General features: G+C 30.0%; 3 protein-coding genes across 7 annotated transcripts; 1 reads left to right on the top strand and 2 right to left on the bottom strand.

Annotated features, from left to right (window-relative positions):
* Positions 1-3,463: 3,463 nt before the first annotated feature.
* On the bottom strand, positions 3,464-9,472 carry LOC139105040 (zinc finger protein 226). Its single transcript, XM_070660891.1, has 3 exons — positions 9,158-9,472; positions 8,163-8,555; positions 3,464-8,051 (listed from the first exon to the last, which is right to left on the bottom strand). Exons 1-3 carry the CDS (start codon positions 9,296-9,298, stop codon positions 6,450-6,452), a joined length of 2,136 nt encoding a protein of 711 aa, XP_070516992.1. The 5' UTR covers positions 9,299-9,472; the 3' UTR covers positions 3,464-6,449.
* A 45-nt stretch (positions 9,473-9,517) lies between these two features.
* LOC139105045 (uncharacterized) lies at positions 9,518-13,929 on the top strand. Of its 5 annotated transcripts, XM_070660900.1 has the most exons (9): positions 9,518-9,693; positions 9,760-10,096; positions 10,686-10,883; positions 10,972-11,233; positions 11,376-11,498; positions 11,834-11,995; positions 12,363-12,551; positions 12,661-12,860; positions 13,011-13,929. In XM_070660900.1, the coding sequence occupies exons 3-9, from the start codon at positions 10,696-10,698 to the stop codon at positions 13,174-13,176; spliced, it is 1,290 nt and encodes a 429-aa protein (XP_070517001.1). In that variant the 5' UTR covers positions 9,518-9,693; positions 9,760-10,096; positions 10,686-10,695; the 3' UTR covers positions 13,177-13,929. The 5 variants fall into 5 exon arrangements, with proteins under 5 accessions (XP_070517001.1, XP_070517003.1, XP_070517000.1 ...); XM_070660902.1 differs by having other exon boundaries at positions 9,518-9,966; XM_070660899.1 differs by having other exon boundaries at positions 9,518-10,096.
* Positions 13,930-14,272: 343 nt separating this feature from the next.
* On the bottom strand, positions 14,273-16,543 carry LOC139105046 (mitochondrial fission regulator 2). The gene is made up of 5 exons (XM_070660904.1): positions 16,179-16,543; positions 15,820-16,001; positions 15,618-15,739; positions 15,308-15,545; positions 14,273-15,086 (listed from the first exon to the last, which is right to left on the bottom strand). The coding sequence occupies exons 2-5, from the start codon at positions 15,999-16,001 to the stop codon at positions 14,939-14,941; spliced, it is 690 nt and encodes a 229-aa protein (XP_070517005.1). The 5' UTR covers positions 16,179-16,543; the 3' UTR covers positions 14,273-14,938.
* Between the last annotated feature and the right edge of the window lie 285 nt (positions 16,544-16,828).

Genomic DNA, 16,828 nt, shown 5'->3' with positions numbered 1-16,828 from the left:
ATCTGATCTTCTCGTTCTCTCGGCGATGAAAGGGATCTCCGGAGAGTACTCTGAGCGCGAAACCCATCGAATATGATGCTCCGGCGGAAGAATACTGTAACAAATTGAAAACAAGGGCTTTGTTATAAATATCACGTTGCGTGAGCCGCTCATTTGCCAAATCGATTAACTCTGCAAAACAAAAAGTGCGAATTTTATTTAAGGTACAAAAAATTAAATCATTAATCAAATACTTCATCACGAAAATGTAAAAAAATTTAAGTATACAGTAGAGATAATTACTTTGACCCGTGAACGGTTGGTATCTTAATGATCCGGTTTTGTTTTAAATTGCATTCTATATTTTTCAACGCTAATCCTTCAGTTTTATTGTCGGTTATTATTTATTAATTGCGCTATAAAGGTATTTGATTGAGATTATCGCCGGGTAATTCAGAAAGCCGTTGAATTATGCCGTAATATAACTAATAGCCGTTGCATACATCTCATTAAAATCGGAATGACGTACTGCTTTAATCATGACCGCGCTAGCGTTACGTTTGCACAGAAGATGTAAAGTGTGTAGGGACGTGCTTTGTAATATATGGCGGACGGTAATCATCAAGAATCCTGTTTAGCCATATGTCGTTCGCCAATTTGCGTCATGGCAATTGGCCGCGAAATTTAATCGCGTTATCGAGAGAGATTTTCCCCATTGACAGTTCCGCTGCGTGACGGTTTTCCAATTAAATATCCTGACTAGTAGTAGCGAATTTACCCACTGACTGCGGCTTATGCAAATGTAATTTTACTCGAAAATATCGAAACTTGTCCAAATTGCGTCCGTGTTACCCCGTGTAAATACTTGAAATTCTCCAAAAGTTCAACAATGTTCCGTTTAAAATTAAAACCAAGTAGTCAAAAGGGCTTAAATACCTCATCATTATTCGGTGTATTTCAGCAAACATCGCTGGTTAGATCTTTCATTCAATTTACAAAGATTTTCATGTAATAACGGAATCTGATATTATTAAAGTAGAACTGTCTGCATAACTTCTCAGATGCGTTTTAAGCAAAATCGTCGTCGTGTAAATAGCAAGGATTAAAATAGCACTTTAATCTTTAAATACATGTAATTTAAGAATTGGACTGAATTTTTATGACCCAGTGTGCGCTCTGAAGATGTTAATCATTGCTTACGATGATACGCATAATGATATAATATTATATATTTATTATTGCATTTGTGCAACATATAAGAATCTTATTTATTTTTGATCTGATAATTTATCAAACTTAAGTACCGTCCCGCTCTTACGTCGTCGTCTCCTTGTTTTTAATAATCGTAGGATCGCACTATCAAAGGCAACCGTAAATCGCAACGTAGTTACGCGAAAAAGAAACAGTGCTACGCCACTGGACGAAATATTGATCGAGAGGGTGTAGAGAGACCCTTACACAGGGAGCGAGTCACGAGCCAACCCTTACGTAGGCTCTCTCGCACACTCGCGTTATGTCTCGGCTGGCGACGAAATCAGGATCATTAAACTGGAATGTTAATGTCTTCACGTTTCTCGTTAAACCACCGATATCGGTAATCTCTTACAAGACATGTCCAGTTATCATTTCATATAACAAAATGCTCAATAAATAATCGCGGTAACAGAGGGACAGGCTCGAATTTCTTCACGAAAAACGTGTGTAGCTTTCGAAAGAAAAGTACATAAAATTGGTGCGTAAATGTATGTGCAACAAATTTGAGCTTACGTCTACTGTTTTCTAACGCGTTCAGATGCAATTTTAAAACTTGTTTGAACAAGGTACATTGAATATTCCTATTGCGAACGCACGTACGCAAATATATCTTCAAGCTGATGCCGTTTCAGAATTTACTCGAATAACAGTGTCATCTAAACGAGAGATTTTCGAATAGTCTCAATATTCACGTTAACAACTCTCGATTACCCTACATAAATCAAGTTCGACTAAGAACCGAGATACCAGCTGACCGTTGAAACGGATTCGAGACGCAGTGAAGTAATACCTACGTTCTCCGGTCGGAATTTGTCAGTCTGATCCTTCGAAATCCCTTTCGCTCGGTAGCGCCCGATCGGGTTTGCGTTTGAAAATCGACGCGTCGGTGTGTACTGCCACTGGAGACCTTTCTCTTTTGACGCGAGACAAAGGGATGCAGAGAGAATAGAAACCGCCACCTTGATGCTCGTGGTGAACCACGATAATTGGATCACCCACCCCTACGAGTCGCGACTGAAATTAAGTAACTTCCGGGCGCATATTCCTGCGACGGGCTGATGATTTCGTCGGGAACAGCCCGAAAAGTTCGTCCGACACCGGCGAAATAATGTTAGCGTGTGAAAATGAAACAGTCGGCGGGAGTATAGAGGAATGCAACAAACGCATCTTTGCCTGCATACGTAATCACGTACGATAAAGCGCAAGAAAAACGACTGCTTCAATTTACAAAAAAAAAAAAAAACGTCGGTTTCTACATATAGAAATTACGTCTTGCGAATGCATCTTTGTAAGAATTGCAAGAGATGCATCTTCCATCGCCGATAAATAAAAAGCCGCACAAAGTTTTCCTCTATAATTTTCTTTTATTCACGTTTAAATATTTAAAAGAAAAGAGCTGCAGCCCAATCCCGTTTTCAGAATCACTCAGCGATAAATCAACTCCGTAGTATGTACTAGCGAGAAAATATTTTTTCGCGGTAAAATAAATATTATATCTCGTTAAGTTGGCGTTACACGAGTCCGCTTAAGAAAGGACTTAAGCCGTTAGAATAGCGCGGCCGTAAAGAAAATAGGCGGAAAAAGTTTCTTCAGGACGCTTTGTACGACCGTAGCTTGCGGCGTGGCAAAGCCACCCGAGTCGTCGGAAAAGGCAATTTGTACAGAGTGCTTAAGTTGCACATATTAGTCATAACGTCGTTCTTTCGCAGTAACAACCAATTATATCTCGAAAGAAAGAACGTCCCAGATCGACCCATCTACAGATTCTTTGGTCAAATCTGTGAAATTTAATTCTTGAAATTCTTCTCTAACAAAGACTCGGACAAAAATTTCTGAAAACAATTAATTCTTCGTAAATTAAATTTCAAGATTACATGGAAGGCCGTTACAGATACTATTTTATTCCTCCTACGTTTCAACCAGTAAAGGCAAAAAAATTTCTGAATCTCCTAATAAGAACTTAGGTTTTACTAATATTTTTACGAAGACTAACAATATTATTATTTACGTCACAGACGGCAAAAATTAATAACTTTTATTTATTTATAAAATTATTAGATCAGATAAATGTAGGTGAACAAACTGCAGTTAATTGATATCATATATGTACGTACGTACATGGTATAATCTGGCAATTTCTGTCAGCAAAGAAATTTGAGTAAATAAAAGAATATCTACATTTTGATGTAATTTTAATCGAAATCATAATATATTTAAATTGACACACAACTGAGTGCTTATAATTGTACTTGTAACACGAACCTCAGCTGTTCGATAAATATTTTAATAACTATAGATATGCTAAGTGTTTCGATGACTTTATGTTATTCATTGCCGATTGATAAGCAACACGAATATTAATAGTAGGACAACGTGATAGAAGAGTACTGCGACGCGAATTGAATGAAGACGCGTTCACTTTGTAGTTTTTCTCTCGTTGTACAGAATATAGAAACCAACGAATCACTAATACGTGACAAAGGAGAGAACGAATTAATGTTAATGCAATGCGGCACGACATGGGAACGGGTTAACATAAACACAATGAGTAGCGAGCTGTTTCTTTCTCTTTTTGCTTCGTGCCATCATTCTACTGTTTAATACAGAATCATGATATAGCTTGAGCAGTTAAGCGCTCTTTTCAATTTATTTTGACGTACTTTTGTTCGACTGATTTTAACATTTAATATTTTGATTATTGTTGAGAAATTTTGCATAATATAAATACATATGAACTACAAAGCATTACTGAAATAAATTTATGCCAATATAAACACAGTTAATGTTGAACGAATACATCTTTATTTTTTAATTAAAGTAAATTTTGTTTTAGACTGTTTAGACAGTTTCTAGACAAATATTTGACCAAACAGTTCTAAAAATGAGACTAGTAAATGTGCTCTAACGTCCAAAAAGCAACTAAAACTAGTCTAATATAAATCTAATTGTCTATAAATAGTCAGGTTAGCCCACCAGAGCTGTTTTGTTCATTCTCAATCTGGTTTACTTTTTCACAAGCGTTGTTAAAAAAAAATCTTAGAACAATTTACATATATACAGAATAATTTCTAATTAAATAGAAATTTAAAGGGTATTTTTTTTTAATTTTATAAAGAAAATGTTTCAAAAACGTATGTTTTAAAGTGCTTTGTTCAAAATATAAAGTGTTATACTCGGAAAAAAAAATTAGAAACTTCGAAAAATTAAAGAAAAACCATTTAAATATTTAAATATTTATATTATTCAAAATTTGTATTCGTACATGTGTTATAAATAATCACATTATACTTTTTTTTAATGAAAGAATGATACATCACTATTTTTTCTTTTTTTTTCTAATTTTGAACTTTATAAGAACTATTTTTAATGTACTTAACAATTTAATTAAAAATAAAAATTAATAATTAGTATCTATTTATATATTTTTAATTGGTCTAAAAATACTTTAGTTGTATAAAAAGTTATTATTAAAATGTTTTATAGCACATGTATACACAGCAAATTCGAAAAAAATAATCTTTAAACACTTCTTTTCTTACGTTGGAAAACAAAGCACTATGTAAGACAAATCTTTGAGTGTGCATACATTTTCTTTATAAAATTGATAAAAGATATTCTCTTAAAATTTTTCTTACGTAATAATAACCTATCTTATACATGAATGTGCGTTCACGGGCGTGCACGCACGCACGCACGCCCGCATACGCACATGCACATACACGCGCAGGCGTGTATGTGTGTAAAAATAATATAAATTTCTTTGGTCTGATTTTTTGTTTTATATTCTAAGTTACATAAAAATTATATTTCTAGAACATTTTTCTAAATAGTCAGAGATTGTTGCAATTACTGTAATCTAACAAGTAATAGGCTTGACATATACTATTTTAATCAAGAAATTTTACATACGACGTTATATGTATATTTGAAAAATTTGAATTTGAATGTATCATAAGTTAGATAATATCATTTTAACCCTTAAGACTAAAATCCTAGTTTTGTTTAGCAATAATACTTTATATGTTGCAAATAACGCAGTTATGACAACTTCGTCAGAAACTGAAACAATCTCATGACCATAACAATGATCATGTTTTCCAATGTACGGGACTTACAACAAAAAATAATAAAGTTTAGTTTTTTAAATACCAGTGCTAGACATCAAAATCGCAATGTAGTTTAAATATTACATACGAAAAATGTGTCGACAGAATTAAAAATCCACATTAAATTGATATATTTAAAATATCATATGAATTATTGATTACAGATAAAATTTCATTCTTTTTTTTACGTTTTAAATATATTATTACTTACAAATTGTCACATGCAGGGTGTTCGAAACGAAGTGTCACTCCCGAAAACTGTTGGTAGGTAATTTTTCGTTCCGAATTCTTATTGCTTACTCACAGTTGCTAGAAGTAACAGCTTATGTCAAATACCCTGTATACACATTTGTTATTTTAATCCAAGAAAATATGGCTAAATAAAATAAATTAACAGAATGTCATTAAAAAATTTGTAGACGAGATAAAGTTCTTTGAAATTCTTATAGAATTTAAGTAAAATTTATTATAAAAATTTGGATTATTTAACATCCTTATATTAATTTTTTATATTCATATTAGTATATCAATATAAATTTTAATTTGCTTTGTTCTATTTATATGCTTGTTTATGGATAAAATTATAATAATCCCATTTACGAGATTTGTAAGTTCAAACCAATTTGTGATTTTGATGTACAAACTTATATACTTTATAAAATTTTTTTCTATTCTTTTTGTTATATTAAATTCTGATATTCTCGTATACAGAATGTTGCACATAAAATTAATATAAAATGTATACAAGTATTGATAACACATATCTTTGAAATATTCAATATAAATAAATTTTCATTAAAAAATTGCATGCATATAGCTAATATTTTGTTGCCAAAATATATTTACAGTGTTATGCCCAGCAGATTCTTAAAGTATTCAACTGATCTACTTTCTGTCCAATATGTTTACACCAAAATATCTAATTTGTCAAAATAATCACTTTGATTCTCATTTCTGTAGTATTAAAGTACAAAAACCATGTTCGTTCAAGAACAAAATCATATAAGAAAATATTTTAGCGCGTCATAAAGTTTCTCTTGCTTATACAACTACAATCTTATGATTGTTACCATTTGGCAAGAGAACATAATAGACACGCTTTCCCTTATCTCATTGAAATTCTTGCATATTAGTATGATACTGAGGGTTAGCGAATGATCCATTAGATTGTTCGTTCCGTTCAATAACGCTCTGCATTTCAACGGTTGACTCATTGGCAGATTGCTCATTGTTGTTTAAATTTCCAGTATTGCTAACGTCATTCGTCATTCCGTTCACACTTGTGGCATTCGTCTGCTGTTGCTGATGCCCATTTAAACTATTTTGTGCAGAATTATTATTATTTTTTGATCTGTGTCTAAGTCTATGCGTAGTAAGATATTGTTTTACTGAAAATGCTTTATGACATATATCGCATTTATATGGCAATGGATCTGGGCAGTTTATGCCATCCATAACAGTGACTGCATGAGTAGTTAAATGCATCACATAATAATGTTTTACAACAAATGATTTCCCACAGGTTTCACAAATGTAAGGACCGGATACACCATGCGTTTTTCGATGTTTATGTAGATTATCCTTGCGCGAAAAACTTTTACCACACAATTCACACTCGTGCATTTTTTGTCCTGTATGAGATACTGAATGTCTAACCAAGTGTTCTTTACGGCTAAATGCTTTTGTACATGTTGTACATACATAAGGTCGCTCACCAGTGTGCAATTTTCGATGTTGAAAAAGATGTTCTTTTCGTTTAAATGGTTTACTACAAATATCACAATTAAAAGAATTTACATTAGTTTGTAAAGAATCATCTTTATTCCCGGTATCCGATGGTTCACTCATAAGTGTCTCAACATTACAATTATGATTACTCATTTGGTTGAATGAAGAGAAGCTCCTACCACAATCGCGACAAATAGTATTTCTTGCAGTTTGTGAAAGTGCTTGATTATTTACAGTGATTAGAGAACTTGGTTCTGACCCTGATCTTAATCTCAAAAATTCTCTAATCTGTTCAATCGAGTTACGAGACATTCCGTCATCAGATGATGTTTTTGCAAATTCTTTAAATTCTTTGTCATCACGAACTGTCATCAATGGACTTTCCTTGAAACCTAAATTTAAAAATACTTCTGGCGTTGCTTGTACTGTAGTATAAGTTTGTACATTAGAGTTAGGAGATTCATCTTTTTGGATTTCAGTTTGTATTTTTTGCATAATTTGTTGATTTGGTTCCATTTCCGTCTCCGCTTTGAGAACTACATTATTATTTTGATGTACGGCTGGTGTCTCTTGTTTCACGGAAAATTCTTGCTGCGTTATAATTTGCACTTGTTTTTCAAGTTGAAGTTGTCTATGCTGCTTTTCAAATTCACGTTGTTGCCTCTGTAATTGTTGAAGTTGTGACATTTGTGATTGTCCTTGTACTTGATTAACTTGACTTTGATTCTGTTGAGATAATTGTGGCGATTGATTTAATTGTTGAGAAATTGGTCTTTGAGATTGTACTTGTTGATTTATTTGACTGTGGTTCTGTATTTGGTTCTGAGTTTGTTGCTGAATTCCGGCTGATTGATTTTGTTGGTCACTGATTTGATTTTGCTCTTCATTTGATTGTGATGATACTTGAGAAGTTTGTTGTTGGTAACTATAATGAGTTTCTGCTGTAGCTTCAACGACAGCCGCTGCCATACCACCCGGCTGCATCTGAACACAAGACGAATATTTTATCATATATTTATTATAAATGGTTAATTTAAGTAATCAATATAAATTAAAAAAAATTAATATAAAAAGCGTTATTTGTCGATTACAGACCTGCATAGCACATTTATATTGCTGTACCCTTGCTTGTACACCACTGATGATTTGTATGTTAGAAGTATTTATGTTACTAACTACAACAGGTTGTTGATGTTGCACTTGATCTGTTGGTTGTTGATTATTCATTATTTGGCTTCCCACTGGTGTTGGCACTTTATCCATTGACTTTAAAGCTTCATCTTCTGGTGTGGACGGTCTTTCTTTTTCAGTATTCTTCACATAAACCTTTCCTTCTTTTAGAAAATCCTCAGAAAAACGAAGTGAGGTAAAATAAGACTCCAACATACCCTCAGCATTGACTACAGTTTCTCGAAACTCTATAAAGCTTTCTAGCTTCTTAATACATTCATGACATACAATTTTTGGTAATGAGTCCCCCTCAGTAACCTTTAAAAAATACAAATAGTTATAATTTAAAATATATTGATTTTAATATGCTATAACTTATTCTATTAATTTTTGTATTATTAAAAACCAAGAACAAAAATAATTAAGTTCTCAATAGTTGAATTCTATGAAATATAAATGCAAAAAATATTTTAATATTTTAAAAACATATGTAAACAATATGTTAGTAATAATAATATATAAAAAATCTGCAAACTAATTTTAAAAACATACACTTATGTTCATTATTTTTATTTAAAAAATTAAAATGTTTAAAATATTCTAAAACACAAGTATCAGTAATAAGACAATATAATCTCATAATTAATCTATATCATTTTATTGACACAGATTTTAATACAAAAATTATTCTTGTCACTATTAAAGAATATTATATTACCGAATCTCATTTTCATAAATTGATATTTCACAAATATACCTTGTAACATTTTTAAATATCCTTCTTATTTATTAATTTCTTTCATTATGTTGCTCATAACATACCGAATTGATAAGGTTAAGTAAGCTTAATGCCTATGTTATATACTGTTTAGAAAAAAATTAAAAATAGCTCACGCCACGAGCCGAGTATGAATCCTTACCTGTATCGGTAGATACGTTTGTATTTTCATTTGCAATTGACGTCTACGTCCTTCCTCGCGAAAAATATTCATCTTGTTACCCTCACTGCTAGTACATAATCGACACAATTCGTAATAGTTTACTTTGCGATATCCCGACATCGTTTTTCAAGTTGTACACAGGTCGCGACTAGCGAAGAATCACTGAAGGATAGTGAAAGCTTTTAATTGCGCGACATACACGATAAGAAAAAGTAAACATTCGCGCAAAATCACCGCCACCGTTACAGCCGCCGCTACTACCACTACTACCAATACCACCGCCACACACCGCCATTACTATGGACGTAAGAAGGACGGTGACGGACCACGGTTGACAAAATTATATGATGATGAAACGTTTTCAGTTATGCTCTCCGAATCTACCAGGGTGCGTTAGAGTGCAAACACATGTAGGAAAAGGTGCGATTTCATGCAGCTAGCCGTAAGAAATTAATCAATTATATTAGGAATTCCAGGATAATTATCTATTATTATATTATATATTTGTATTATATGTAAGAAACATTTTCTTACTGGCCTATTCTTTAAGCGAATACAGCTACTGTAAACGGGCCTTTAAGTTTCAGTGTATCTAACCTTCAGTGCCTTCAGTTACTTGGACGGTTAGTTACCAAACAGGTTAATCGGAGCTCGACGGAAGTAGCCCTAGCATTCACAATCCTGCATTCAGAACTTCTTGCTTCCACTGTATGAGGTCTCCAAAATCAATACGAAATCAGCCCGTCTCTTCTGTCGATACCTGACAAACACAACGTATATTCATTCAGGTTTCAGCATAACAGTTTTTACATGGTTATTCTCCCTTCGTACGCATTGTACTTGAATTACAATTAAGAATTGGTTTGGAAAGTGACGCTATAGCGTAAAGTGACGTTTTTGTGCTGAAAGGTTTACAGGGTACGTGCACCAAAAAAAAGAAAAAAAAAAATTGTGAGCGATGTGTAATGATTTATTTATATGTATGTACTGTGGTCCATATCACGTTAACAGAGCTTATGGTTTCAGCATCAGTATACACTACATTTAACTGCTTTTGTTACATTGCTTACGTTTGTCTGTCAAAGACTAATTTTAGTTTATTTCACAATGCTTTATATTTCACAGGTATTGTAGATAGAACTCTTATTTTAATAGTTGTGCCTAATCCACTTGACTGATGGTTTTTTCACAATTGCATTTTATAACAAAATATTAAATTTATTGGAAAAGATTTAACTTTGACTCAATTATACAAAATATCCATTGGATGAGTGTTCAATATACAATGTGTGTCAATATACAATGTGCATCAATTTGTTTCTAAAAAGAAAAGTGTGAATGACATGTGATTATTATTTATAACTAATATTTGTCAAATTTTCCTTTACTGTTACACTCATAAAAAAAATTGCATTTTATTCGAAGTTCTTAGCATCATGAAAAATTTGTATGTTATCTCTAACAAGTTGCTGATTTTTTGAAATTTATTTTTGGTTATTGTTTATAGATAAACAACAATGAAAATAAAACGTAGTAAATCTCTTTCCCCTGAACCATCAAGTAGTAAAGACACAAAACGTATAAAGGTTGAAGAAACTGTGATTTTAAATGGAATAACATCATTGAATATTCTTGAATTCTCAGATGATGTTCTACTTAACATATTGAAATATTTACATCCACAAGATCTCATGGCAATTAGTTTGTGAGTTACATTTATCTGCTATATCTTCTTTATGTATAAAATTGCTTGTGGTATTTTCTATGTTATGATTAATTTCTTTGTATCACAGATGTTGTCAAAGATTTGCACAGTTGGCACAAGATAGAACACTATGGAGAAGAGTAGATTTTCGTGTAAATCCTGTAATGCTAGAGGATTTGAATCAATATATGAAATTTTTGCAACCAATAACAATGAGTTTAGCAATGCGTGGTGATCTGATTTGTCGTGAAGGTTCATCTCTCACACAAGGATTCTTTAATAATGTGAAAACACTATGTGGTCAACTCAAAGAATTAATCATTGAAGAATACTACATTAATGGCGATAAGGTATGGTTTATTGAAATGTAACATTGTATTCTTGTATTGTTTAAAATATTTATATTGTAAGTTTAATTTAAGTTTGTTTTTCTTCTTTTTATTGCAAGGAATAATATATTTAATTCTATAACAATACAAAATTTTTTTACAGATTCATATAACAGATTTTCCATGCACCATTGAGAAACTTTCATTAAAAGGTTGCAAAATAGATTATTTACAGAGTAATAAGTCTTATTTTTTTAAAATGGATCTTCATATGCCTAATTTAACAGTAAGTTAATGTTTTGTACTTTAATACATTTTATGGATTTTATATAGACATATAAATTTTTATATGACAAAATAACATGTTTTAATATATTATTTTATGATTCTATGAAACATTTTTATTTATTATGTATATTTTTCATGTTTGATTTATTTTCAATAATTAAAATATTTTATTTGCAATTTTTATGTGATTTTATAAAATAAAAATGTATAATTTTCGAAAAATATTTCAACAACTAAAACATAAATTATATTTGTTATTGAGCCTTATTATATATAATTTCTTATATAATTTCCGACAATTGTATTGCATTAAACGTTTAATGTTATTTTTAGTGCTTGATTTTAAGTAATTGTGAGTGGTTTACACCACATTCCTTACTAGTTATTAGCAAAATACCAAAACTTAAGGAACTCAGATTGAACTCGTGTCATCGTTTGGGCGAATGCGTTGCGTACGCTAGTTTGGCAACCAGATTTGGATTTAAAACTTTAGAGGTATGCTTTTTTTTTTACTAATTCTTTATCTGTACTTTAATTTATATTATTATAGTAATATTTATTCTTATTTTACAATGTTCAAATATTTTATTAAACTAAATTTTTTGAGTTTGGTATTAGATATGCAATTCGATTGTGTAACAGAATAAAATACGACTGTTAAATGTAAAAAAAAAAAAAAAAAAAAAAAAAAAATTAATTTTTAATTTTATATACAAATTGCTTAATAAATCAAGTCATATTAATATTTTTTTTAATCTGTATTTTAGTTTTTAAAATTACAGGTATTTGAATGCCGTACATTCTTATTTATTTCTCTATCAATATACATTTTGAGATATTTTTATATTTTGTATTAAATTAGATTTTAGACTTACGGGATACGGCACTTGGGGATAGTGAAGTTGGTTGTTTTAGTAGTACTAAAACTTTAACACATTTATATTTGGAATGTCCTTCTACATGGAGAAATGAAGAACCTCCCGAAATTATACAACATAGGCAGCAACAAGCTTTACGATTACCTATATTTGAAGATGGCAATCTAGCACAGGTATTAAAAAAAAACTTAATTTATAAATGTTATGCGACATTGATATTTATATGTTACATTTTTAAATACAAAATTTAAAATATTATAAAAGTAAATTGTTTGAACTTAGTTTTTAGTTGAAGATGGATACTCTTTTGAAAATTATGGATTTCAAAGATGTTTAATATCAGACAGAGCAATTTGTGCACTTGGAAGCGATACTTGTGACAGAGAAGTAGTAAACAGTTTCCTTGCTCCACAAGGAATGGTAATACTACGAGAAGATAGACGGATATCTAATAATCCAAACCTTAAAACATTAGTCGTTAGGTAAGTTTTTAAGTAAGGCAATTTGTTTCACGATTTATTTCACAGCAATATTAAAATATTTAAAAATTCTTAAAAATTCTTAAAAAGATTTCAGATTTCGGTCCTTTATTTGGGATACCCTATTATACATCTAATAGTCTTTTTTTTCAGAAATTATCCACGTGTAACAAATTCGAGTCTTATTCATTTGGCTTTAAATGCATCGAGATTGGAATATTTGGATGTTACTGGTACTTCTGTGACAAAAGATGGTGTCGAATCTTTTAAATCACAAAAAAATAATGTTAAAGTAGTTTCGTCATTTGATGAGACATAGTTAACAACATACCTAGAAAATTAAGAATAAATATTTATATCCTATTAATACTTTTCGTAATTCAAAAATTAATAAATAAATACTTTTCGAAAAGTATTAATATTTTTATATTTGAATACATGTTATGCTTCGAAATTAAGATTTAGCTAATGTTAAAATTATTTTCTATATATTTCGATTAAATATAGTTTATTTGAAAAAATAAGATAGGTAAAATATTTGATTTTTTACAAACCTATGTATAATAATAAGAAAATAACTGAAGTGTTACAAATATTTCTCTATATATGTATTTTCTAACTAACTTTCATTTTGTTGTTTGATTAATTATGTTTTAATTATAATACTTATTACAATTATTTTACCCATTACATTACTATAATTTTATTTTATTTATTTTCAGTATTATTACTATTATTTTTTATTATGTCTTCCATTGTTTTTATACTATTTATACTGTATTTTGGAAATCTTGGCTTTTTACGATAAAATTATTTTTAATAATAACTATTAAATAGAAATTGTATAAATGCAAATTACAAAATATTAACATCTTGATTTTATATAAATATTAATATCTTGAGTTGTACACACTTAAGCGTACATAAAGATATATTTAATATATTTATGTAATAGATATTATGAATGTTTTAAGCTGGTATACATATTCATACCTATATGTGCTGTACTATATTATTTTAGACAAGTCTTTAAAATTATTATTATATGATAAATAAAGAATATTAAATTGTATATTACAGTTCCTGTTCACATACTGCAGCCGTTTTGAATTAACAGCATGAGAAATGAAAAAAATTTATCATAATTCTTGTTACACGCATCGAATTAAACATTTTTTACAAAGAAATGGCGTTTAAAAAAATCGAGAGACAATAAACGAGCAACTGTATTTAAAATTTTTGCTCACTTACCTCTCAGTTGTCTTGCATTGCTAATATCAGAAATTGAACCAAAGATTAAATAATTAAAAAAAAATGTTTATAATTAAAAAATAATTTAATTAATTTTAATGTAATGTTAAAAAAATTATTTAAAAAGTATCGTAAATTAAAATTCTAAATAAGTACAATATTAATATCTGTAAAATAAATTAAATCTTTTATTTACATGTAATTAGCAATCAAAATTTTTATGTGTTATTAATGTTTAAATAATAATAGGAATTATAGTAGTATATTCCATTTTGTCACAGTCAAAAAAATAATCTTTATTTATTTCATATAGACTTCTTAACGTTAGATCATGTAGAAAATGTCATTGCTTTCAGATTTTAATATCATAACAGCCTTAACTATATAACGTTAAAATAAATTAACTTCAATTATAAATACACAAATTAAAAATTGACTTTCTTTAAATTTTTTGAAAGAATGCAATAATAAAATCCAATAAAATTTTGATTACTTGACTTCCCGATTTCTTGATTAGAAAACCATTTTCTAAAGGATATTATATTGGTGCGGTAAATTAATCTTTGGTTGCACTTTCTCAATTTAATGTTAATAATTTTTAGTTAATGCAAAAAATTTAAACATATTTATAGCAAAATGAAATATATGAGATCATAATATTAATTTTATTATAAGTTCTAGGTTTGATATAAATGTAATATATATTAAAACTACTTTAAAATATATTCATATATAGACATTTTCTCTTTTTACGATCCGTGTCACGAGTACTACTGATGGCACATTTTGAACTGCTTAAAACCAACTCTATACGGAACGTGTTAATTTGTTCAAAATGAATCTTCCATTTCTAAGTTAGCTGACGAATTTCTGCTATCGGGAGATTGCATTGCAATGTAGCGTCTTCGCAAAATTTCTTGTAAATCATTGCATGGACTATTCTCACGTTTTACCCGTATAGGATGTCCACCTGGAGACCTACAAAAAATTACAAAAGATAATACACAATACGTAAAATTATTTTATTTTTCAAGAGTTTTCTTGATTGTTTAATACAATTAAATAATTAATTATAATTTTAATACAAATTAAAAAAATAAAATTTATCGATATAATTAATCTACATTAATAAATTAGGAGTTTTAAGTTGCATATGGAGAAAGTAAGAGTGGAAAGGATAGAGAGAGTAATATCAATACCTTACAACTGGTCTCAATTTTACATTATCGATATCCTTTAACATATCTCCCATTGATTTCTGTACATTTGAATTTTTCTTGCGATCTTCAATTTTATGATCTTGCAAACTAGCCCTCCTTGCAATATGCGGTGTTGTAGGTGGTAAAAGAGTAAGTGGAAGCGGAAGAGGTGGTGGTGGTGGTGGAGGTACAGGTGACACAGATTCTGTTCCATTAGGCAAAGATGCAACAGATGCACCTACACAAAAAATACAAATCTTTAAGGTTTCTTAAATATTTTTAAATATAACAAAGTATGTACCTTACATACATTTAGATAGTTTATTATTTTTTACAATTGTTGAAATTTGTTCCCTAAGTTCTTGCAATTCTTGTTCTAACGCGAGTAACCGTACTTCAGATCCAAAACTAATTGGCTCCAACAGATCTGACCTATTGTGTTAGCAAACTCAATTAAAAAAATATATTATTAAGTAAATATGTACATACCTAATTGTAACTAAAGTACTGACCTCATTGGATATCCATTAGTGTCAACATAATTACTATTAGTTTCCTCATTAATCATTGAATTTGTCATTAAATGTAATGGTGTCACACTGACATATATTTTTGGTGGAGGTTTCAAGGGTAACAAGGATCCAATTCTTCTTACAATACTTCTTTTTTTTCCATAATATTTAATATCACCCATCTATAAAAAAAAAAAGAGAAATTAATTTTTATACAACAAAATATTTAAGGCTGCATACTCAATTACTTAAATTGAAACAGATTTTGATAATTACTTAGAAATTTTATTAATAAAGTGATATGAACAAACTATCGAAATATGTTCCCGATAAATCTGGCTAACCTAGGTGAATCTTACCCTTCGCAATCAATTGTGATCAATTTTGAGAATTTTGATCTACTTCGGGAAAAAGAATAATAACATATGATCATAATGTGACGCAATTGCTAGATAAGGCGTATACATCGGAGTTAAATCCAACATTTGCAGTTGACAAAACGATCAGATTGACCCAACGATAGATTCTCAATATTATATAAAACTCTCCACTCAATTAAGTCTCTAGCGGAATATCAAATATTTGCTAATTATTCCATATGTCTTTTATCGAACACTTAATTTCACTTTTTTTTTTTCACTTAACCGCATACAATAGTAGGTGCCACGGTAACCACGGTGGGTGCTGGTAGGTGCTTCCTAGTGTGCAGGTGTGCACCAGTTCAGCAGTGTAACTTGGAAAGAACAAACCTATCGTTATGGTAACTTTCCTTGGTAGCAGTATGCTGCACCGACTCGTTGTTATTGGTTAAATAAATGTTACTAAAAAAATTACTTGGGTTATCTACTACTTGAATTTCTTCAATCTGACGAATTTGCTATCGATTAACGTCGACGTTTAACGAAATGTAACGTCGACGATTAACGAAATGTAAATTATTTTAATTAATATCTAATTTTTATTTTTATTTTGTTGTATTTTACCTGATTTTATTATATTTTAATTTATT

Source organism: Cardiocondyla obscurior, linkage group LG08 (assembly GCF_019399895.1).
Source record: "Cardiocondyla obscurior isolate alpha-2009 linkage group LG08, Cobs3.1, whole genome shotgun sequence".
In the NCBI taxonomy this organism is placed as follows: Eukaryota; Metazoa; Arthropoda; class Insecta; order Hymenoptera; family Formicidae; genus Cardiocondyla; species Cardiocondyla obscurior.
The sequence above is the reverse complement of the archived record's forward strand: the minus strand, read 5'-3'. Positions and strand labels throughout refer to the sequence as shown.